Source organism: Salmo trutta, unplaced genomic scaffold, assembly GCF_901001165.1.
Source record: "Salmo trutta unplaced genomic scaffold, fSalTru1.1, whole genome shotgun sequence".
NCBI classification, from domain to species: domain Eukaryota; kingdom Metazoa; phylum Chordata; class Actinopteri; order Salmoniformes; family Salmonidae; genus Salmo; species Salmo trutta.
In genome coordinates this window covers 818339-841796 of record NW_021823043.1, presented here as the reverse complement: position 1 = coordinate 841796, position 23458 = coordinate 818339, and the positions used below count along the sequence as shown (strand labels likewise).

At 44.9% G+C, this 23458-nt stretch overlaps 3 protein-coding genes across 3 annotated transcripts in view; 1 reads left to right on the top strand and 2 right to left on the bottom strand.

The window, feature by feature from the left end:
* LOC115188377 (round spermatid basic protein 1-like) overlaps positions 1 to 6036 on the top strand; it is a 97847-nt gene extending 91811 nt beyond the window's left edge. Inside the window, exon 8 of the mRNA XM_029747182.1 lies at positions 4813 to 6036. Within this exon, the coding sequence (XP_029603042.1) occupies positions 4813 to 6036 (1224 nt within the window). The remainder of the gene's footprint in view (positions 1 to 4812) is intronic.
* A 2927-nt stretch (positions 6037 to 8963) lies between these two features.
* Positions 8964 to 23458, bottom strand: part of LOC115188406 (transmembrane protein 60) — a 426277-nt gene continuing 411782 nt past the window's right edge. The window contains exon 5 of the transcript XR_003876406.1: positions 8964 to 9139. The gene's annotated coding sequence lies outside the window, so the exon portion shown is untranslated. The remainder of the gene's footprint in view (positions 9140 to 23458) is intronic.
* Positions 8968 to 10572, bottom strand: LOC115188405 (transmembrane protein 60). The gene is made up of 2 exons (XM_029747243.1): positions 10422 to 10572; positions 8968 to 10004 (listed from the first exon to the last, which is right to left on the bottom strand). Exon 2 carries the CDS (start codon positions 9964 to 9966, stop codon positions 9565 to 9567), a length of 402 nt encoding a protein of 133 aa, XP_029603103.1. The 5' UTR covers positions 9967 to 10004; positions 10422 to 10572; the 3' UTR covers positions 8968 to 9564.

The window sequence follows — 23458 nt, the reverse complement described above, 5'->3', positions numbered from 1 at the left end:
ATATCTAAGGTAGTCTTGAGGTTTTGCTTGCCTGAAGTAGAGTATCTCATGATAAGCTGTAGACCGCACTATCTACCTAGAGAGTTTTATCTATTTTTCGTAGCTGTCTACATACCACCACAGACCGATGCTGGCACTAAGACCGCACTCAATGAGCTGTATACCACCATAAGCAAACAGGAAAACGCTCATCCAGAGGTGGCGCTCCTAGTAGCCGGGGACTTTAATGCAGGAAAACTTAAATCCGTTTTACCAAATTTCTATCAGCATGTTAAATGTGCAACTAGAGGGAAAAAAACTCTAGACCACCTTTACTCCATACACAGAGATGCGTACAAAGCTCTCCCTCGCCCTCCATTTGGCAAATCTGACCATAATTCTATCCTCCTGATTCCTGCTTACAAGCAAAAATGAAAGCAGGAAGCCCCTGTGACTCGGTCAATACAAAAGTGGTTAGATGAAGCAGATGCTAAGCTACAGGACTGTTTTGCTAGCACAGACTGGAATATGTTCCGGTATTCTTCCGATGGCATTGAGGACACCACATCAGTCACTGGTTTCATTAATAAGTGCATCGATGACGTCATCCCTACAGTGACTGTATGCACATACCCTAACCAGAAGACTCTAACCCGGAACCTTATAAGAAATCCCGCTATGCCCCCTGACGAACCATCAAACAGGCAAAGCGTCAATACAGGACTAAGATTGAATCGTACTACACCAGCTCTGACTCTCATTGGATGAGGCAGGGCTTGCAAACTATTACAGACTACAAAGGGAAGCACAGCCGAGAGCTGCCCAGTGACACAAGCCTACCAGATGAGCTAAATTACTTCTATACTCGCTTCGAGGCAAGTAACACTGAAACATGCATAAGAGCATCAGCTGTTCCGGACGACTGTGTGATCACACTTTCCGCAGCCGATGTGAGTAATACCTTTAAACAGATCAACATTCACAAGGCCGCAGGGACAGACAGATTACCAGGACGTGTACTCCGAGCATGCGCTGATCAAGTGTCTTCACTGACATTTTCAACCTCTCCCTGTCTGAGTCTAATACCAACATGTTTCAAGCAGACCACCATAGTCCCTGTGCCCAAGAACACTAAGGTAACCTGCCAAAATGACTACCAATCCGTAGCACTCATCAGAAACCTTAGACCCACTCCAATTTGCATACCGCCCCAACATATCCACAGATGATGCAATCTCTATTGCACTCCACACTGCCCTTACCCACCTGGACAAAAGGAACACCTATGTGAGAATGCTATTCATTCTGCGTTCAACACCATAGTGCCCTCAAAGCTCATCACTAAGCTAAGGACCCTGGGACTAAACACCTCCGTCTACAACTGGATCCTGGACTTTCTGACGGGCCGCCCCAAGGTGGTAAGGGTAGGTAACAACACATCCGTCACGCTGATCCTCAACACCGGAGCCCCTCAAGGGTGCGTGCTCAGTCCCCTCCTGTACTCCCTGTTCACTCATGACTGCACGGGTCAGGCACGACTCCAACACCATCATTAAGTTTGCTGATGACACAACAGTGGTAGGCCTGACCACCAACAACCATGAGACAGCACATAGGGAGGAGGTAAGAGACCTGGCCATGTGATGCCAGGACAACAACCTCTCCCTCAACGTGATCAAGACTAAAGAGATGATTGTGGACTACAGGAAAAGGAGGATCGGGAGCATCCTGACTGGTTGTATCACTGCCTGGTACGGCAACTGCTCGGCCTCCGGTCGCAAGGCACCACAGAGGGTAGTGCGTATGGCCCAGTACATAACTGGGGCCAAGCTTCCTGCCATCCAGGACCTCTATACCAGGCGGTGTCAGAGAAAAGCCCTAAAAAATGTCAGACTCCGGCCACCCTAGTCATACTGTTCTCTCTACCACTGCACGGCAAGCGGTACTGGATCATCAAGAGGCTTCTAAACAGCTTCTACCCCCAAGCCATAAGACTACAGAACAGCTAATCAAATTAGCTCCCCAGACTACTTGCTTGCCCCCCTACCCCCCTCTTATTTTACGCTGCTGCTACTCTGTTATCTATGCACTTTAATAACTCTACCCTTATGTACATATTACCTCAATTACCCCGACTAACCGGTGCCCCCGTAGATGAACTTTGTACCGGTACCCCCTGTATATTGCCTCGCTATGGTTATTTTACTGCTGCTCTTTAATTATTAGTTACTTTTATTTCTTATTTTTCTTAACTGCATTATTGGTTAAGGTCTTGTAAGTAAGCATTTCACTAAGGTCTACACCTGTTGTATTTGGCGCATGTGACATAACATTTGATTTGATATTGCATGAAACAAGGTAGCAGCTACCTTATCCACAGCCCTATGCACTGTACTGCCACCCTCTGGCTATATGTTGTACTACACTGTGCTGTCTCCAACAGAGATCCTCCAGGAGGGTTCAAGGCTTATCTTCTATTAAAGTGATCCTCCAGGAGGGCTCAAGGCTTATCTTCTATTAAAGTGATCCTCCAGGAGGGCTCAAGGCTTATCTTCTATTAAAGTAATCCTCCAGGAGGGCTCAAGGCTTATCTTCTATTAAAGTGATCCTCCAGGAGGGCTCAAGGCTTATCTTCTATTAAAGTGATCCTCCAGGAGGGCTCAAGGCTTATCTTCTATTAAAGTGATCCTCCAGGAGGGCTCAAGGCTTATCTTCTATTAAAGTGATCCTCCAGGAGGGCTCGGGGCCTGTCCTCTATTAACCAGTTAAATGTAACTAAATGCAATCTACGTAATCCCCAAAAGTAATTATTTATCATGACCGTGCCAGAAACAATAACTGGTAATGCTGCATACTCCAAGAAAGGTTCAAATCTCACCTTTATGGTAAAAAATTGTTAGAAATTGCTGAGGTGTCGTCACTTTTGATGACACAAGTTCAAGTGCACAGTACAAATATAACGTATTTATATAACAAATATAACCTATTTCCTATTCAACAAAACTGTATGAATAAGGCTTGAAATATATATATATATATATATATATATATATATATATATATATATACTTTCTAAATATATATATATATACTTTCTAAATATAGTGACTAAGATTTCACCTTCCTTATAACTGTGAAATACGTATTTGTATGTTTTAGTGTTGGAGAAAATGAGCATGTTTTCTCTCTTGATCAAACCTTCTGCCTCCATCCATGTGAACGTCAGAGCTCTAGCGGCTTCCTGAACTCGCTAGGAACTCTCCTTTCATCTCATATTAATATTGTCCGTCTATGACAAAGGTTTTTTTGTTTCAAATCTATGAATTATTTTAGATTACTGGCTATAAATCGACAACTACTATTTTCTGCTGCGCTACAATGTAAGGATTGCAGGCATATGTGGTGTTAGTGGCTGTGATGTAGGGTTCAGCCAGGAGTTGATGGACAGTCGGAAGAGTGAATGAAAGGTTAGGAGGGACGTGTCAGATTTCACACCCTGCTTCACACAGGCGTCTGTGAGAATCAGGGCTACCGCTCAATGCAAGCCATTTCCATCTACGGTGTCCACAGATCCATTTATAAGCCAAAATGTCAGTCGTAACCGGTACCAGAACCATGCAGGTCCCCAAAACAGGGGACTTTACATCTTAGATGTTTTTAAAACGACCCTCCAGGAGGGCTCAGGGCCTGTCCTCCATTAAAACGACCCTCCAGGACGGCTCAGGGCCTGTCCTCCATTAAAACGACCCTCCAGGAGGGCTCAGGGCCTGTCCTCCATTAAAACGACCCTCCAGGACGACTCAGGGCCTGTCCTCCATTAAAACGACCCTCCAGGAGGGCTCAGGGCCTGTCCTCCGTTAAAACGACCCTCCAGGACGGCTCAGGGCCTGTCCTCCATTAGCCTGTTAGGGACAGACGTTCCGCTAGCGGAACGCCTCACCAATATCCAATGGTAAAAATATTCCATTACCGTACTTCAAAGCATGTCAAACGCTGTTTAAAATCAATTTTTATGCTATTTTTCTCGTAAAATAGCGATAATATTCCAACCGGGCGACGTTATATTCATTCATAGACTGAAAGAAAAACATGGAGTCATCTCGTGCATGCGCACTCCAGTGTCATTGTTCCCTGCCTGACCACTCACAAAAACTCCTGCTGTTTTTCGCCCAGAGACTGCAGAGACGTCATTCCACTTTCTGGCGCCTTCTGAGAGCCAATGGAAGCCTTAGAAAATGTCATGTTACAGCAGAGATGCTGTATTTTTGATAGAGATGCCCTAGAAGGAGAACAAATTGTCAGACAGGGCACTTCCTGTATGGAATCTTCTCAGGTTTTGGCCTGCCATATGAGTTCTGTTATACTCACAGACACCATTCAAACAGTTTTAGAAACTTTAGAGTGTTTTCTATCCAAATCTACTAATTATATGCATATTCTAGTTTCTGGGCAGGAGTAGTAACCAGATTAAATCGGGTATGTTTTTTATCCGGCCGTGCAAATACTGTCCCCTATCCCCAACAGGTTTTAAAGAGACCCTCCAGGAGGGCTCAGGGCCTGTCCTCCATTAAAGAGACCCTCCAGGAGGGCTCAGGGCCTGTCCTCCATTAGCGTCTCTTAAGCTGCAGTTTTGTTTTAGAGTTAGGAGCAGCTGAGGTGATTTCACAGCATCCATCTGCGTTTGCTTTACAAATGTTCAACCCAGAGCTGGATCCTTCAGCACTAGTGATTGAACTACTCCCCTGGCTTAGAACAATATGGGAACAGATACACATTGAGAAAAATCCCCAGTGTCTATGGTTAGTACACTGTCTAACTCTCTCTCTCCATTAGTGTGTGCAGTGGGTGGACGATGCTAAGCTGAACCAGCTGAGACGCGAGGGGATCCGCTACGCCCGTATCCAGCTGTACGACAACGACATCTACTACATCCCTCGTAGTGTGGTTCATCAGTTCAAGACTGTCTCTGCTGTCTGCAGCCTGGCATGGCACATCCGCTTAAAACAATACCACCAAGAGCCTCCGGCCGAGGAGGAGAGGAAGGTGGACGTGTCGACGCTACGAGTCAAACAGGAGGAGTTTGGGGATGCCTTGATGGGAGGGACCACAGCTCCTCTCACAGACCCCAAACCCCCCAAAGACAGACACACTGCCTACCCAGAGGTCAAAGTGGAACCTCAACCTGCGGATATAAGGCTGCCCAAGCCCTCTGTCACCTCACCCATCCCCCCCCTACCAGCTCCCATCACCCCCCTACCAGCTCCCATCACCCCCCTAACTCCCTCCAAATCGTCTTTCCAGGACACCAAGCCCAAATCACATCACCATCATCCCCACTACTACCACCACCACTATCATCACTCAGAATCACATCAAACCACTACCACACACTCTTCCTTGTCTTCCTCACTCAAACCCTCCCCCACCTCCACCCCCTCGTCCTCTCCCAAACCCAGTCCGTCATCCTCACGTACCCCCTCTCCCAAATCTAGCCCCACTTCTACACACTCTCCCTCCTTCAAACCCAGCCCGGCTTCTACTCGTACCCCCAGTCCCTCTCCCTCACACAAACCCTGCCACACCCCTACCCTTACCCACACCCCTACCCACACCTACACCCCTACCCTTACCCACACCCCTATCCCTACCCATACCCTTACCCACACCCCTATCCCTACCCATACCCTTACCCACACCCCTATCCCTACCCTTACCCACACCCCTACCCTTACCCACACCCCTACCCTTACCTACACCCCTACCCTTACCCACACCCCTATCCCTATCCTTACCCACACCCCTACCCCCTTTTTGACGCCCTCCCCTGCACCCCTTCTATCTTCTTCAAGCCTGGCCTCCAGCCACACAGAGAGCAGGATCCCTACACCCCAGGTCCGACCCCAGCCCCAGCCCAGACCGGACAAACCCCGGCCGGACAAACCCAAGGACAAAGACACTTCTCTTTACCCAAAGGCCCCAGTCACCCCCCCGCACCACTCCTCCCTCTCCTTTAAACACCACCTGCATGAGCAGCAGCAGAAAGACTGTTTCTACTGATCTTTGTACATAGTGTTTTTAAATGGCTCTCTTGGGTTCTGTTTTAATCCCATGTAAAGGAAGGAGAAGACAGAAGTAAAACCATGATATCAACACGGTGTGATGTATTCTAAGGAACACGTAAAGCTCTGTTGGTCTGCATCCTAAATGGCGCCCTATTCCCTATATAGAGATCTACTTTGTGACCAGGGCCCATAGGAGAGATCTGTTCAAAAGTAGTGCACTATATAGGAAATAGGGTACCCTTTAGGATGCACACTTTGCTCTGTTCTGTTACCGAATGAATACATTGCAAATGTAACATTCCTCAGTGCCTGTCCATAACTGTGTAGCCTGGTCCCAGATCAGTTTGTATTGTCTTGTCTCATTGTTGACCGTACAGTAGGAGTTGGCTTGGCAAGAACGCATAAACTGATCTGGGACAGGCTAATATCTGTGAACTGTCAAAGCACTTAGGGCCAGAAGCACTGGTACTCTGCAGGTCTGACAAACAAACAGGTCCTTAAATAATATATTTTAGTTGTAGGTTCTAGATGGATTATTATTACAGCTGACATTAACATATATATATTTTTTGTAAGATGATGAGAGACATTATTTTAAAGGATTACTCCAGGCTTTTTTTTGTTCCCCCTCAGAGGCTTATTTATATCAAGGAAGCTTTTAGTTTTCAGAATTTGTTTGATTTTAATTGTCAGCACTGTAGTGTAAATAACTTTTTGTAAGGAGAAGAACTTGTAGTGTGATTTCTACATAAAGATGGACCTCTTAATAAAGCTTAACGTTATGAGTGATGTTGTTTGATCATGGGGCTACAGTGGACACCAGATGGACCTCTTAATAAAGGTTAACGTTATGAGTGATGTTTGATCATGGGGCTACAGTGGACACCAGATGGACCTCTTAAATGTATCAATTGACCAATTCGGCACATTTGGGCAGACTTGATACAAAATATTGTCCAGTATTGCAACGCTTCACTGGATCAATCTGAAACTTTGCGCACACTGCTGCCATCTAGTGGCCACATTTTAAATTGCAATATGATGGCCTTTCAAAGATGGAACAAAGAAAAAATGTAAAACAAATGTTTTTTTATTTGTATTATCTTTTACCATATATGTGTTCTATTCTCCTACATTAATTTCACATTTCCACAAACTTCAGTGTTTCCTTTCAAATGGTACCAAGAATGGGTATATCCTTGCTTCAGGTCCTGAGCTACACGCAGTTAGATTTGGGTTTGTCATTTTAGGCGAAAATTGGAAGAAGGAAAAAAAGGGTTCGATCCTTAAAATAAAGGTAAATGTTATGTTTGATCATGGGGCTCCAGTGGATCATATCTGACTCAAAGGACTCATCTGATATCATGGCTTTTTAGGTTAGAACTGGTAAGACCATTTTATATTTAACAGGTATCATTTTGCAATAGACACGTGTTGGGCTCAGTCAAGAAGCGTGTGTATATTTGGGATTCAACTTGCCACTCATCTGAAACAGGCTATTTATTTCTGCACAAGTCGTCATGGAGACAGTACAGTGTGTGTGATCTGCAGCAGCACATTTCAGCAGCATGGATCCACTGGAGCATGATTACCTTTCTGGCCTCTGCTACTTCTGTGTTATGCAAGCCGCCCACACACTGCACTCAGCGGCGATGAGCTCAGCAGTTGTGGTATGTGAGATTATAGCCGTGGCGCGCTGGGAAATGAACACAGGAGAACTGCTGATCTAACTGGCCAGAATAAGTCCAACAGAGACCTCACTAGAAGCTATGACAGACTGCCCTGGCCTCTACGTCTCAGATGATAATCAGATTAGTCCAGTCACAGGGTGCATCCCAAACGGCACCCTGTTCTCTATAGTGCACTACTGTTGACCAGAGCCCTATGGCAGACAGAAGGACCTGGGGAGAGGGGTTGGGATGTAGCCCTGACACACAGACCCGAGAGGAATATGTTTATACATGCTCTGTGTGTGTGAGAGAGGAAGATGTTTATACATGCTCTGTGTGTGAGAGAGAGGAAGATGTTTATGCATGCTCTGTGTGTGAGAGAGGAAGATGTTTATGCATGCTCTTTGTGTGTGAGGAAGATGTTTATGCATGCTCTGTGTGTGAGAGAGAGGAAGATGTTTATGCATGCTCTGTGTGTGAGAGAGGAAGATGTTTATACATGCTCTGTGTGTGAGAGAGGAAGATGTTTATGCATGCTCTGTGTGTGTGAGGAAGATGTTTATGCATGCTCTGTGTGTGAGAGAGGAAGATGTTTATGCATGCTCTGTGTGTGAGAGAGGAAGATGTTTATACATGCTCTGTGTGTGTGAGAGGAAGATGTTTATGCATGCTCTGTGTGTGTGAGGAAGATGTTTATGCATGCTCTGTGTGTGTGTGTGTGTGTGTGTGTGTGTAAGAATGTCAGGACAAATGTGTCCTATAAAAGAAATAAATGAAAAGGGCAGGCATGAAGAACATTTCCAGTCAGTCTCATTTCAGAGTGAGGGATTGTTTTAGGGAGTAAAAACAAAAATCCCCCCCAAATGCATCCTGGTTGAGAGACATTTTATGTTAGTAGTACACATTTCCGGAACTGAGTACATGGAATGAGGCTGTTCAGTCTGTGGAAGTTCATTGAGGCTGTGTTCTCAACTACAGGTTGTCAATTTACCTTCTGTCCTCTCTTCAATCTAACTGTTTTCTCTAATTCGGGGTTATATAAATCTTGTACTTTTAATTTCAAACAGCCCAGTATTAGAACTGCCATTGATTATTGCACTGTTGAGGATTGAACACCAGTAGGCCAACAGTCTACCATGCTGCTACTGCCATCTATCCACTACGGTTGGTAGTACATGGAGACTTGCCTGCTCATCTATTCTGATGCTGGAGTCAACAGCTCATAAGGCACCATAAACAAAATCAGAGCATGTTTTAGTTTGGAACAATAGTGACATCCATTTATTCACACAATACTTAAAGGAAAATAATAAATAACATATGCAGATTGATGTCGAAATGAGCAATTCAAAAGGTGAACATTAAAAAGGAGACAGTAACACTACAGGTAGATTACATTTAAACTGAATGGCACAAAACACTGAATGGCTTTACATAGAAAGAGCCCCGTCTTCCAAACACTACGACAATCATTTTTCGTCGTCCCACAAAGTATGAAAGAGTCTACAACACAGCACAAAAGATGCTGACGTCAAGGAACATGTCTGGAAATCCTTAGCTAGCAATGTGACATGGTTTTGCTAGATTGTATTAGTTTATCTGACATCTACATGATCTGTACCATTTCCATCCGTCTTATAACCTGAAGGCACAGTCTCGTATCTGTTCTCTGAATAGCAATACTGTTGGCACGAGAGCAAAGCTTGGACAACACTTCATGTCATAACAACAAATGAAGGAGAGTTTGATTTTGCAGACAGCTAAAATAACCACACTAAAGAAGTAGGTTTGTGTGTGTTCCTTCCAGCCTTCTCTGAAGAGCCTCCTCCTTTCCAGTCTCCTCAATCCATCTCTCATGCCTCTCTCCTCTCGGGGAAGATGTTATACCCCAACTCCACCATGGCTCCCAGCAACATGCACCATAGAGGAATACACACAAAGGTGAGCTTGATATGGGTAAGCTTCTCCAGCCGGGCGCACAGCGTCAGACAGAAGCCCAGCTTCAGCAGCATGGACGCCAGGTACCAGGCCTTCTTCTTCAGGTCCTGGGAGCCGTTACGAGGGTCATGGCCCGCTTTACACCTGGCGACCATCTTGACTAGCAACATGAGGAGGAGGATGCCGTCGAAGATCCATACGGGTAGAAAGGTGAGGAACCAGTTCCAGTGGACTTTGCCATCTAGTTTGAGGACGAGCATGATGAGGAAGGCCAGGGTGAAGATCCAGGTGAGGAGGACTCTCTGAGCGAGAGACATTGTGTCTCTGCTATGGTGGAAATAGAGGTTGCTGGCCCCTGAGAAGAAAGGGTCAGAGAATACAGCCATGATGCACCTTTATTGTGCATTCAAACGGCACACATGAGTTATCTAGCTGTCTAGATCTAGTCAGACCCATACATTTAGAATGTCACTAATGACAAGTTCTTCTGCGAGGCCTTAGATAGCCGTCACATCTGGAACGTTATTTTTAACACAGCTGCAGCCACTTGCACCTAACGTTACTTATAAATGTCATATAGCAAACTAACCAACTAGCTTGACACTTTTTTTTATAGAAATGTTTAGCTAATAAGCTAACATTATTTGCAAGACAGATTAAGACATTTACATTTTCAGAATGGCTAGCTAGCTCGCTAAAGTTAACTGGCGTTTGATAAAATAGCTAACGTTAATTATTCTAGCAAACACCACAACGCGTTGCAGCAACCTACCTGATGTTGTGTTTAGTGATGATCAGAGTTTCTGTCTCCGTATCCACCGTTAAATAATTTTCGATAATCCATCATCAATATTAGCTACATGACCGTTCGTAAATATTAGCTAGTTAGAACGGCTGATTTCTGATTTATTTTCTTTACGTGCACGCAAGGTAAGATCCCGCCCAACATAAATACCTATTGGTTATTGATAAAATTATCGTTCCAACTATTGGACCAATGTAATGTCAATCATAATATCACGTATTTGAGAATACAGGGCCTTTACCGTAAAGTTCCTAAAAAATAACCCCAGCAGATTTATAAATAAACGACAGCAACACTTAACGCAGAGCTGCGGTTAGTTTCAGAATGTGTGCTTGTATTTGTGAGCGGTATTGACATGTTGAATGCGCCGAGCTGTCTGTTTGAACTACTGGCACATAACTTGGACATGGCACCAGAGGTCTTTTCACAGTCCCCATGTCCAGAACAGACTATGGGAGGCGCACAGTACTACATAGAACCATGACTACATGGAACTCTATTCCACAGCAGGTAACTCATGCCAGAAGTAAAATTAGATACAAAATAAAATTCCTTATGGAACAGCAGGTACTGTGAAGCAACACAAACATAGACACATGCATACAAACACGCAATAACATACGCAGATGATGCAATCTCTATTGCGCTCCACACTGCCCTTTCCCACCTGGACAAAAGGAACACCTATGTGAGAATGCTATTCATTGACTGCAGCTCAGCGTTCAACACCATAGTGCCCTCAAAGCTCATCACTAAGCTAAGTACCCTGGGACTAAACACCTCCCTCTGCAACTGGATCCTGGACTTCCTGACAGGCCGCCCTCAGGTGGTAAGGGTAGGTAACAACACATCTGCCACACTGATCCTCAACACGGGGACCCCTCAGGGGTGTGTACTCAGTCCCCTCCTGTACTCCCTGTTCACTCATGACTGCACAGTCAGGCACGACTCCAACACCATCATTAAGTTTGCTGATGACACAACAGTGGTAGGCCTGATCACTGACAACGATGAGACAGCTTATAGCGAGGAGGTCAGAGACCTGACCGGGTGGTGCCAGAATAACAACCTATCCCTCAATGTGAGCAAGACAAAGGAGCTGATTGTGGACTACAGGAAAAGGAGGTCCAAGCACGCCCCCCATTCTCATCGACGGGGCTGTAGTGGAGCAGGTTGAGAGCTTCAAGTTCCTTGGTGTCCACATCACCAACAAACTAACATGGTCCAAGCACACCAAGACAGTCGTGAAGAGGGCACGACAAAACCTTTTCCCCCTCAGGAGACTGAAAAGATTTGGCATGGGCCCCCAGGGTAGTGCTCTACAGAGGGTAGTGCTCTACAGAGGGTAGTGCGAACGTTCCAGTACATCACCGGGGTCAAGCTTCCTGCCATCCAGGACCTCTATATCAGGTGGTGTCAGAGGAAGGCCCTAAAAATTGTCAGAGACTCCAGCCACCCAAGCCATAGACTGCTACCGCACAGCAAGCGGTACCGGAGCGCCAAGTCTAGGTCCAAGAGGCTTCTAAACAGCTTCTACCCCCAAGCCATAAGACTCCTGACCAGCTAATCAAATGGCTACCCAGACTATTTGCATTGCCCCCCCCCTCCCCCCCCCCCCTTGCTGCTGCTACTTTCTGTTATTATCTATGCATAGACACTTTAATAACTCTACCTACATGTACATAATCACCTCAATTACCTCGACACCGGTGCCGGTACCTCCTGTATATAGCCCCGCTAATGTTATTTACTGCTGATTTTTAATTATTTGTTATTCTTATCTCTTACTTTTTTAGGGATTTTCTTAAAACTGCATTGTTGTTTAAGGGCTTGTAAGTAAGCATTTCACTGTAAGGTTGTATTCGGTGCATGTGAATACCTGTTGTATTCGGTGCATGTGAATACCTGTTGTATTCGGTGCATGTGAATACCTGTTGTATTCGGTGCATGTGAATACCTGTTGTATTCGGTGCATGTGAATACCTGTTGTATTCGGTGCATGTGAATACCTGTTGTATTCGGTGCATGGGAATACCTGTTGTATTCGGTGCATGCGAATACCTGTTGTATTCGGTGCATGCGAATACCTGTTGTATTCGGTGCATGCGAATACCTGTTGTATTCGGTGCATGCGAATACCTGTTGTATTCGGTGCATGTGAATACCTGTTGTATTTGGCGCATGTGAGAAATACAATTTGATTTGATACACGCTATACACACATGTACACATGGATTTTGTGTTATATTTATGTGGTAGTAGAGTAGAGGCCTGAAAGCACAAACTTAATATGTTGTGATATCTGTTATGAATGTATTGGAATGTTTTTAAAATGTATAATTGTCTTAATTTTGTTGGACCCCAGGAAGAGTAGCTGCTGCCTTGGCATAATAAATACATAAATACAAAAGTACAAATACCGACATTTCAGCTATAACACCACTAGAGGTCAGTAAAGCTCTATGAAGTTGTTCAACCTTTAGTTTTTTGTGTGCTAGTAACTATAACTTAGACTGGTTGTCAGCCAACATTCCTCTCCTTTAGAGGTTCTTCGGTACATGACCTCATTACTGATTCATGTGTTGGTTTTTTATGACCATGTTTTTCTTTCTGCTTGCATTTTGTATTTATATTTTGAGGTGTGTATTTTTTGTAATTTATGTAATTCAGAGCTCATCTGTAAAAGAGACCTTGGCCTTGGTATGACTCCCTGATAAAATAAAGGTTAAATAAATCAAATAAATGACATGGTGTTTGTTCTACAAGGTGGAATGTTAGCTAAAAAGACTGGGAACCAGGTAACTATAACTCACCACAAGAAGAGACTCAGGAAAGTCTCATCATGTCAAATAATGAGGCACTATAGGAAATGACACTGTATACACTCACATGTTTATCTTTATTGTTGTTATCTAAGTAAAATGAACGTATTGTGCGTTTCAATGGGCAAAGCGTGTCGTCCATGATGTGTAACAGAAGCTGAGAATGATGCTTGACTGATAGATACATGGTTGGCCATAAACTAAGTTGCGCACATATACCGTCCACGTCGGCTAGATGCTAGACAAGCTGGATGTATTTATACAGTAAACGGATTGGAGGTCAGCGAGAGAAAGGGAAAAGAGATCACTTCAAAATCAGCCAAACTGTGAATCGAAGACTATCATATAGATAACGTCCCAATATTCATAAAATCACCGGTCTGCAGCAACCGAGTCAACGAGGTAAGAAACGAGACGTGCATTATTTTCATTTGATTGCATTTCACCAGCCAGCTATTTTGAGTCATCAATGCTAAACGTGAGCTAGCGGATTTGAGCATTGTTTGAAAACACTAAATCATCCAGCTAGCTAGCTAATTATTGTATCGCTTGACAGATTACAAAAGTATATAACGTTAACTAATGATTTACAAACGCATGCCAGGATCCGTAACGTTTAGAATGTGATCCACTTGAGCCCAAAGAGTGGAGTCTGGAGAGAAAGCGTTGAGAGAATTGACACAGGTTTAGCAAGTCTGTTAGTAACACATGTTTAGCTAACCAGACAGCCCCATGGATGTCTCGCCTCAATGAACATCTGGCTGCATCGGAGATTGGGCCCAGCTGAGATCAGATGTTGACCCCCTACAGGCCCTTCAATATGCATGACTGTCTCCCCTCCTCCACCGTCCAACCCCCACTAAACAGCTCAGTACAGCCATCTAGTCTACAATCCCACTGCAGTAATGCCCATGGCATGATACACATACAGATAATAATACAGTAATAGAGTTGTGTTACTAAGACGTTTATCATCACTTCGTCTAGTTTGCTCTGTGCCTTTTCACTGACCAGATCACACATGATTTGGATCGTCCATCTGTAGATGCTTTACAGATGGTCAATACTATCAACAAACTATCTGTTGATAAGCAACTGCTTGCGAAGGTTAGGTTTACAATAAGGGTTAGGTCTAGGTTTAGGATAAGGGTTAAGTTCAGGGTTAGGATAAGGGTTAGGGCTAGGTTTAGGATAAGGGTTAGGTTTACAATAAGGGTTAGGGTTAGGATAAGGGTTAAGTTCAGGGTTAGGATAAAGGTTAGGGTTAGGTTTAGAATAAGGGTTAGGGTTAGGTTTAGGATAAGGGTTAGGTTTAGGATAAAGGTTAAGTTCAGGGCTAGGATAAAGGTTAGGGTTAGGTTTAGGGTAAGGGTTAGGGCTAGGTTTAGGATAAGGGTTAGGGCTAGGTTTAGGATAAGGGTTAGGTTTAGAATAAGGGTTAAGTTCAGGGTTAGGATAAGGGTTAGGGCTAGGTTTACAATAAGGGTTAGGGCTAGGTTTAGGATAAGGGTTAAGTTCAGGGTTAGGATAAGGGTTAAGTTCAGGGTTAGGATAAGGGTTAGGGCTAGGTTTAGGATAAGGGTAGGGCTAGGTTTAGGATAAGGGTTAAGTTCAGGGTTAGGATAAGGGTTAAGTTCAGGGCTAGGATAAAGGTTAGGGCTAGGTTTAGGATAAGGGTTAAGTTCAGGGATAGGATAAGGGTTACTGTTAGGCTTAGTAGATAGTTAGTTTAAATGTTACTGATAGTCTCTAGAGCATATACAGATGGACGATCCAAAGAAAGGGTTACCAAAGACCAATTAGTGGGGAAATATCATAATTGGTTTGCCTGTGTGAACGCAGCCATAGAGATACAGTCAATCAACTGGAAGGAGCTAGTTGAGGAACAGGATGTGCCACTGGCTATTTGCATAGCCAACACCAACTCTTTATCATGTTGACAGATTCAGATCTGTAGTAGAGACAAATCACCACAGACACTGTAGACTAACAATAGACATTCTGTGTACATCACATGTACATCCACACGGGTGGATCCTTGTTAGGTGATGATGACTAACGTTATAGTGATGTATTTGGGGTAGCCTAGTAGTACATTGGTAGCCTGGTCCCAGATCTGTTGTCTCCTTCTATAGCCTGGTCCCAGATCTGTTATCTCCTCCTATAGCCTGGTCCCAGATCTGTTGTCTCCTTCTATAGCCTGGTCCCAGATCTGTTGTCTCTTTCTATAGCCTGGTCCCAGATCTGTTGTCTCCTTCTATAGCCTGGTCCCAGATCTGTTATCTCCTCCTATAGCCTGGTCCCAGATCTGTTGTCTCCTCCTATAACCTGGTCCCAGATCTATTGTATCCTCCTATAGCCTGGTCCCAGATCTGTTGTCTCCTTCTATAGCCTGGTCCCAGATCTATTGTATCCTCCTATAGCCTGGTCCCAGATCTGTTGTCTCCTTCTATAGCCTGGTCCCAGATCTGTTGTCTCCTTCTATAGCCTGGTCCCAGATCTGTTGTCTCCTTCTATAGCCTGGTCCCAGATCTGTTGTCTCCTTCTATAGCCTGGTCCCAGATCTGTTGTCTCCTTCTATAGCCTGGTCCCAGATCTGTTGTATCCTTCTATAGCCTGGTCTCAGATCTGTTTGTGCCTTTGTCCACTTCATTGTTCATGTTTGGCATAAATGAGTGACAAGGAGCACATTGTTAAGATAGTTCAACATGAAATGTAATGCAGTCTTCAATGTCATCTGTTATTCATTAAAAAGGACACAGTAACTTTTTTCATATTATTTTGGGTGTAGGCTAGTGAGTCTATCTAGCTGCTCATAACTATATAATAATATATACCATGTAGAGGAGGCCTGATGTGGAGGAGGCCTGATGTGGAGGAGGCCTGATGGGCAGGAGGCCTGATGTGGAGGAGGCCTGATGGGCAGGAGGCCTGATGTGGAGGAGGCCTGATGTGGAGGAGGCCTGATGTGGAGGAGGCCTGATGTGGAGGATGCTTTTATCTAAAGTGACTTACAGTTGTACGTGCATACATTTACATATGGGTGGTCCTGGGAATCGCATTCACTACTAGAGGTCGACTGATTAATTAGGGCCGATTTCAAGTTTTCATATCATTCGCTAATCTGCATTTTTGGATGCTGATTACATTGCAATCCACGAGGAGACTGTATGGCAGGCTGACCACCTGTTATGTGAGTGCAGACAGCAAGGAGCCATGCTAAGTTGCTAGCTAGCATTAAACTTATCTTATAAAAAAACAATCAATCTTAACATAATCACTAGTTAACTACACATGGTTGATGATATTACTAGTTTAACTAGCTTGTCCTGTATTGCACATAATCAATGCGGTGCCTGAAATTGTGTCACTTCTCTTGCGTTCAGTGCAAGCAGAGTCTGGGTATATGCAGCAGTTTGGGACGCCTGGCTCGTTGAGAACTGTGTGAAGACCATTTCTTCCTAACAAAGACCGTAATTCATTTTCCAGAATTTTACATAATTATTACATAACATTGAAGGTTGTGCAATGTAACAGGAATATTTAGATTTAGGGTTGCCGTGCGTTTGATAAAATACGGAACGGTTCCGTATTTCACTGAAAGAAAAAACGTTTTGTTTTTGAAATCCTAGTTTCCGTATTTTACCATATTAATGACCTAAGGCTCGTATTTCTGTGTGTTTATTATAATTAAGTCTATGATTTGATAGAGCTGTCTGACTGAGCGATGGTAGGCAGCAGCAGGCTCGTAAGCATTCATTCAAACAGCACTTTCCTGCGTTTGCCAGCAACTTTTCGTTGTGCTTGAAGCACAGCACTGTTTATGACTTCAAGCCTATCAACTCCTGAGATTAGGCTGGCAATACTATAGTGCCTCTAAGAACATCCAATAGTCAAAGGTATATGAAATACAAATGGTAGAGAGAAATTGTCCTCTAATTCCTATAATAACTACAACCTAAAACTTCTTACCTGGGAATATTGAAGACTCATGTTAAAAGGAACCACCAGCTTTCATATGTTCTCATGTTCTGAGCAAGGAACTTAAACGTTAGCTTTTTTACATGGCACATATTGCACTTTTACTTTCTTCTCCAACACTTTGTTTTTGCATTATTTAAACCAAATTGAACATGTTTCATTATTTATTTGAGACTAAATTGATTGTATTTATGTATTATATTCAGTTAAAATAAAAGTGTTCATTGTTAATTCAGTATTGTTGTAATTGTCATTATTACAAAAAAAAAAATATATATATATATATATTTGTAATAATAATTTGTATATATATTTATATATATATATAAATCAGCCGATTAATCGGTACCGGCTTTTTTTGGTTCTCCAATAATCGGTCGACCTCTACCCACCACCCTGGCGTTACAAGCTCCATGCTGTTCTCTGTGAGTGACATCACCACAGTTAATTGATTGAATCTAGAGAATGTAGGGCCTGTCTAGTATCTTCAGCCTCATGCCAGACCTCTCCCTTCAATCCTTTGTGCTTCTTCTCTCAACCATGTCTGTCTCTGTTCCTACATGATAAGGGTTTTTCATTTGATGGCACTAGCTTCCTGTAACCTCCTTTCCACTATTGTGTGTGTGTGTGTGTGTGTGTGTGTGTGTGTGTGTGTGTGTGTGTGTGTGTGTGTGTGTGTGTGTGTGTTAGTCACGATAAGGGTTCCCCCTATGATGGGTACATTGTACCTACAGTGTCTCTACACTGTCTCCTCTAGGTCTACAGACCTCTCTGCCCAGTGTACCAGTGTCTCTACACTGTCTCCTCTAGGTCTACAGACCTCTCTGCCCAGTGTACCAGTCTGCCCAGTGTACCAGTGTCTCTACACTGTCTCCTCTAGGTCTACAGACCTCTCTGCCCAGTGTACCAACAGTGTACCATTACATGTTCATTTGAGTCTGTCAGACTGTGTGTGGATGTGCATTGGTCCATTGTAGTTGGAGTGGAAGCTCCTTCCTGTCAGGGTTTAGGCTGCACCACACAGCTGTGTTGGTTTGGGCTGCTGTATAACACCACAGTCTCTCTTCTCCCACAGACGGTTGGCCCTGGTCTGAACCACTCATCTACTGGAACCGTCATGGTGTGAGGAGACGGGGGACTTCAGTCACGTCCCTCAGTTCAATGTGTACGACTGTCTGTCTGATGAAAATCTGTTGGATGAGTGAAGGCTACTCTGAGTGGGACTGACTGTTTTACCCATGTCTGGCTAGCTGTCTGTCTTTCTGGCTGGTTGGATGTCTTTCTGGCTGTCTTTCTGTCTTTCTTTCTGGCTGTCTGTCTTTCTGTCTGTCCAGCTCTCACAGTCAGTAGTGTTTGATAATTCTGTCTGTCTTTCAGTAGCTAGAGAAGCCAAGGCACTCGTACTAGACTGTTGACAGTGGTCTACTGTATTCTGGCTAACCCATTGACTGACTCTCAGCAGACTCTATCAATGAGCAGCAAGTTGCTGTCTTGTAAGTCTATAATACATCTATTATCATCCACATTGACCAAACTAAGGCAGTTTGTCATTTTGCTGTAGACCATGTTGTGTGTGTTGTCTTGAAGAGACCAGTAACTATAGAGGGGATGGCTGACAACGTCATGAGAACGATGTTCGTCTCGTCGAGGGGCAGAAGTCTGTGTTTTGTTACGATCCTGGACGGTCAGATAGCAACAAGGACCAGAAGCTGCCATGTAGGGAATCCTAGGTTACTCATTTAGTCTCATTGTGTCTTGTTCTTGATACCATGTCTTGTTTTCAGGGGTTTTGACTCATGTCATGTCAATGCTAATATGGATAAAATTAGCTAGCTAGCTAACTAACAACTGTAACGACGCATTTAAGAGACAAGTGCTCATTGTGCAAATGTATTTATGTTTTCAATAAAGAATTGAAGAGGATATATAGTTTCCATGTTGTGAACAATCCTTTGATCCTCAGCCAAGCCCGCTGGTTGTGCTCCACGGTTGAGCTCGTATGGTTTTCGTTGCTCAACAACCCACCCGTCAATGGCCTTGTCATCTTTTTCTACATTCACTTTTAGTCACTTGGCCTTAAATCAGTAACACAGAGACAGAAATGTTGTTATCAAAATGTAGCCTCTTCATTTGATATGAATAAACTGGATTCATTTCAGATGTAGCCTAGAGTTTTATACTGTGGCTGTAAACAACAGCAGTAGCTTTTGTTTTATGTTTCTAAATTTGTATTGAAGAGCACATAAAGAACATGTACCATACATACACAACATACCTTTGCTGTCTTTAGGGGCGGCAGGTAGTCTAGTGGTTAGAGTGTTGGGCCAGTAACCGAAAGGTTGCTAGATCGAGCTGACAAGGTAAAAATCTGTCTTTCTGCCCCTGAACAAGGCAGTTAACCCACTGTTCCCCTGAACAAGGCAGTTAACCCACTGTTCCCCTGAACAAGGCAGTTAACCCACTGTTCCCCTGAACAAGGCAGTTAACCCACTGTACCCCCGAACAAGGCAGTTAACCCACTGTTCCCCTGAACAAGGCAGTTAAACCACTGTTCCCCTGAACAAGGCAGTTAACCCACTGTTCCCCTGAACAAGGCAGTTAACCCACTGTTCCCCTGAACAAGGCAGTTAACCCACTGTTCCCCTGAACAAGGCAGTTAACCCACTGTTCCCCTGAACAAGGCAGTTAACCCACTGTTCCCCTGAACAAGGCAGTTAACCCACTGTTCCCCTGAACAAGGCAGTTAACCCACTGTTCCCCTGAACAAGGCAGTTAACCCACTGTTCCCTTGAACAAGGCAGTTAACCCACTGTTCCCTTGAACAAGGCAGTTAACCCACTGTTCCCCTGAACAAGGCAGTTACCCACTGTTCCCCTGAACAGGGCAGTTAACCCACTGTTCCCCTGAACAGGGCAGTTAACCCAGTGTTCCCTTGAACAAGGCAGTTAACCCACTGTTCCCCTGAACAAGGCAGTTAACCCACTGTTCCCTTGAACAAGGCAGTTAACCCACTGTTCCCTTGAACAAGGCAGTTAACCCACTGTTCCCCTGAACAAGGCAGTTAACCCACTGTTCCCTTGAACAAGGCAGTTAACCCACTGTTCCCCTGAACAAGGCAGTTAACCCACTGTTCCCCTGAACAAGGCAGTTAACCCAGTGTTCCCCTGAACAAGGCAGTTAACCCACTGTTCCCCTGAACAAGGCAGTTAACCCAGTGTTCCCCTGAACAAGGCAGTTAACCCACTGTTCCCCTGAACAAGGCAGTTAACCCACTGTTCCCCTGAACAAGGCAGTTAACCCACTGTTCCCCTGAACAAGGCAGTTAACCCACTGTTCCCCTGAACAAGGCAGTTAACCCACTGTTCCCCTGAACAAGGCAGTTAACCCACTGTTCCCTTGAACAAGGCAGTTAACCCACTGTTCCCCTGAACAAGGCAGTTAACCCACTGTTCCCTTGAACAAGGCAGTTAACCCACTGTTCCCTTGAACAAGGCAGTTAACCCACTGTTCCCTTGAACAAGGCAGTTAACCCACTGTTCCCCTGAACAAGGCAGTTAACCCACTGTTCCCCTGAACAAGGCAGTTAACCCAGTGTTCCCTTGAACAAGGCAGTTAACCCAGTGTTCCCTTGAACAAGGCAGTTAACCCACTGTTCCCCTGAACAAGGCAGTTAACCCACTGTTCCCTTGAACAAGGCAGTTAACCCACTGTTCCCCTGAACAAGGCAGTTAACCCACTGTTCCTCTGAACAAGGCAGTTAACCCACTGTTCCCTTGAACAAGGCAGTTAACCCACTGTTCCCCTGAACAAGGCAGTTAACCCACTGTTCCCCTGAACAAGGCAGTTAACCCACTGTTCCCCTGAACAAGGCAGTTAACCCAGTGTTCCCTTGAACAAGGCAGTTAACCCAGTGTTCCCTTGAACAAGGCAGTTAACCCACTGTTCCCCTGAACAAGGCAGTTAACCCACTGTTCCCTTGAACAAGGCAGTTAACCCACTGTTCCCCTGAACAAGGCAGTTAACCCACTGTACCCCCGAACAAGGCAGTTAACCCACTGTTCCCCTGAACAAGGCAGTTAAACCACTGTTCCCCTGAACAAGGCAGTTAACCCACTGTTCCCCTGAACAAGGCAGTTAACCCACTGTTCCCCTGAACAAGGCAGTTAACCCACTGTTCCCCTGAACAAGGCAGTTAACCCACTGTTCCCCTGAACAAGGCAGTTAACCCACTGTTCCCCTGAACAAGGCAGTTAACCCACTGTTCCCCTGAACAAGGCAGTTAACCCAGTGTTCCCTTGAACAAGGCAGTTAACCCACTGTTCCCTTGAACAAGGCAGTTAACCCACTGTTCCCCTGAACAAGGCAGTTAACCCACTGTTCCCCTGAACAGGGCAGTTAACCCACTGTTCCCCTGAACAGGGCAGTTAACCCAGTGTTCCCTTGAACAAGGCAGTTAACCCACTGTTCCCCTGAACAAGGCAGTTAACCCACTGTTCCCTTGAACAAGGCAGTTAACCCACTGTTCCCTTGAACAAGGCAGTTAACCCACTGTTCCCCTGAACAAGGCAGTTAACCCACTGTTCCCCTGAACAAGGCAGTTAACCCACTGTTCCCCTGAAACAAGGCAGTTAACCCACTGTTCCCCTGAACAAGGCAGTTAACCCACTGTTCCCTTGAACAAGGCAGTTAACCCACTGTTCCCTTGAACAAGGCAGTTAACCCACTGTTCCCCTGAACAAGGCAGTTAACCCACTGTTCCCCTGAACAGGGCAGTTAACCCACTGTTCCCCTGAACAGGGCAGTTAACCCAGTGTTCCCTTGAACAAGGCAGTTAACCCACTGTTCCCCTGAACAAGGCAGTTAACCCACTGTTCCCTTGAACAAGGCAGTTAACCCACTGTTCCCTTGAACAAGGCAGTTAACCCACTGTTCCCCTGAACAAGGCAGTTAACCCACTGTTCCCTTGAACAAGGCAGTTAACCCACTGTTCCCCTGAACAAGGCAGTTAACCCACTGTTCCCCTGAACAAGGCAGTTAACCCACTGTTCCCCTGAACAAGGCAGTTAACCCACTGTTCCCCTGAACAAGGCAGTTAACCCAGTGTTCCCCTGAACAAGGCAGTTAACCCACTGTTCCCCTGAACAAGGCAGTTAACCCACTGTTCCCCTGAACAAGGCAGTTAACCCACTGTTCCCCTGAACAAGGCAGTTAACCCACTGTTCCCCTGAACAAGGCAGTTAACCCACTGTTCCCCTGAACAAGGCAGTTAACCCACTGTTCCCTTGAACAAGGCAGTTAACCCACTGTTCCCCTGAACAAGGCAGTTAACCCACTGTTCCCTTGAACAAGGCAGTTAACCCACTGTTCCCTTGAACAAGGCAGTTAACCCACTGTTCCCTTGAACAAGGCAGTTAACCCACTGTTCCCCTGAACAAGGCAGTTAACCCACTGTTCCCCTGAACAAGGCAGTTAACCCACTGTTCCCTTGAACAAGGCAGTTAACCCAGTGTTCCCTTGAACAAGGCAGTTAACCCACTGTTCCCCTGAACAAGGCAGTTAACCCACTGTTCCCTTGAACAAGGCAGTTAACCCACTGTTCCCCTGAACAAGGCAGTTAACCCACTGTTCCTCTGAACAAGGCAGTTAACCCACTGTTCCCTTGAACAAGGCAGTTAACCCACTGTTCCCCTGAACAAGGCAGTTAACCCACTGTTCCCCTGAACAAGGCAGTTAACCCACTGTTCCCCTGAACAAGGCAGTTAACCCAGTGTTCCCTTGAACAAGGCAGTTAACCCAGTGTTCCCTTGAACAAGGCAGTTAACCCACTGTTCCCCTGAACAAGGCAGTTAACCCACTGTTCCCTTGAACAAGGCAGTTAACCCACTGTTCCCCTGAACAAGGCAGTTAACCCACTGTTCCTCTGAACAAGGCAGTTAACCCACTGTTCCCTTGAACAAGGCAGTTAACCCACTGTTCCCCTGAACAAGGCAGTTAACCCACTGTTCCCCTGAACAAGGCAGTTAACCCACTGTTCCCCTGAACAAGGCAGTTAACCCACTGTTCCCCAGTAGGCCGTCATTGTAAATAAGAATTTGTTCTTAACTGACTAGTTAAATAAATAAAACAAAGGAGCGGAATTACATTCATGTTAAGGGAACATTTTGGCTGTATAGAGCACATCTTTAAAGAGTCTGAATAAGA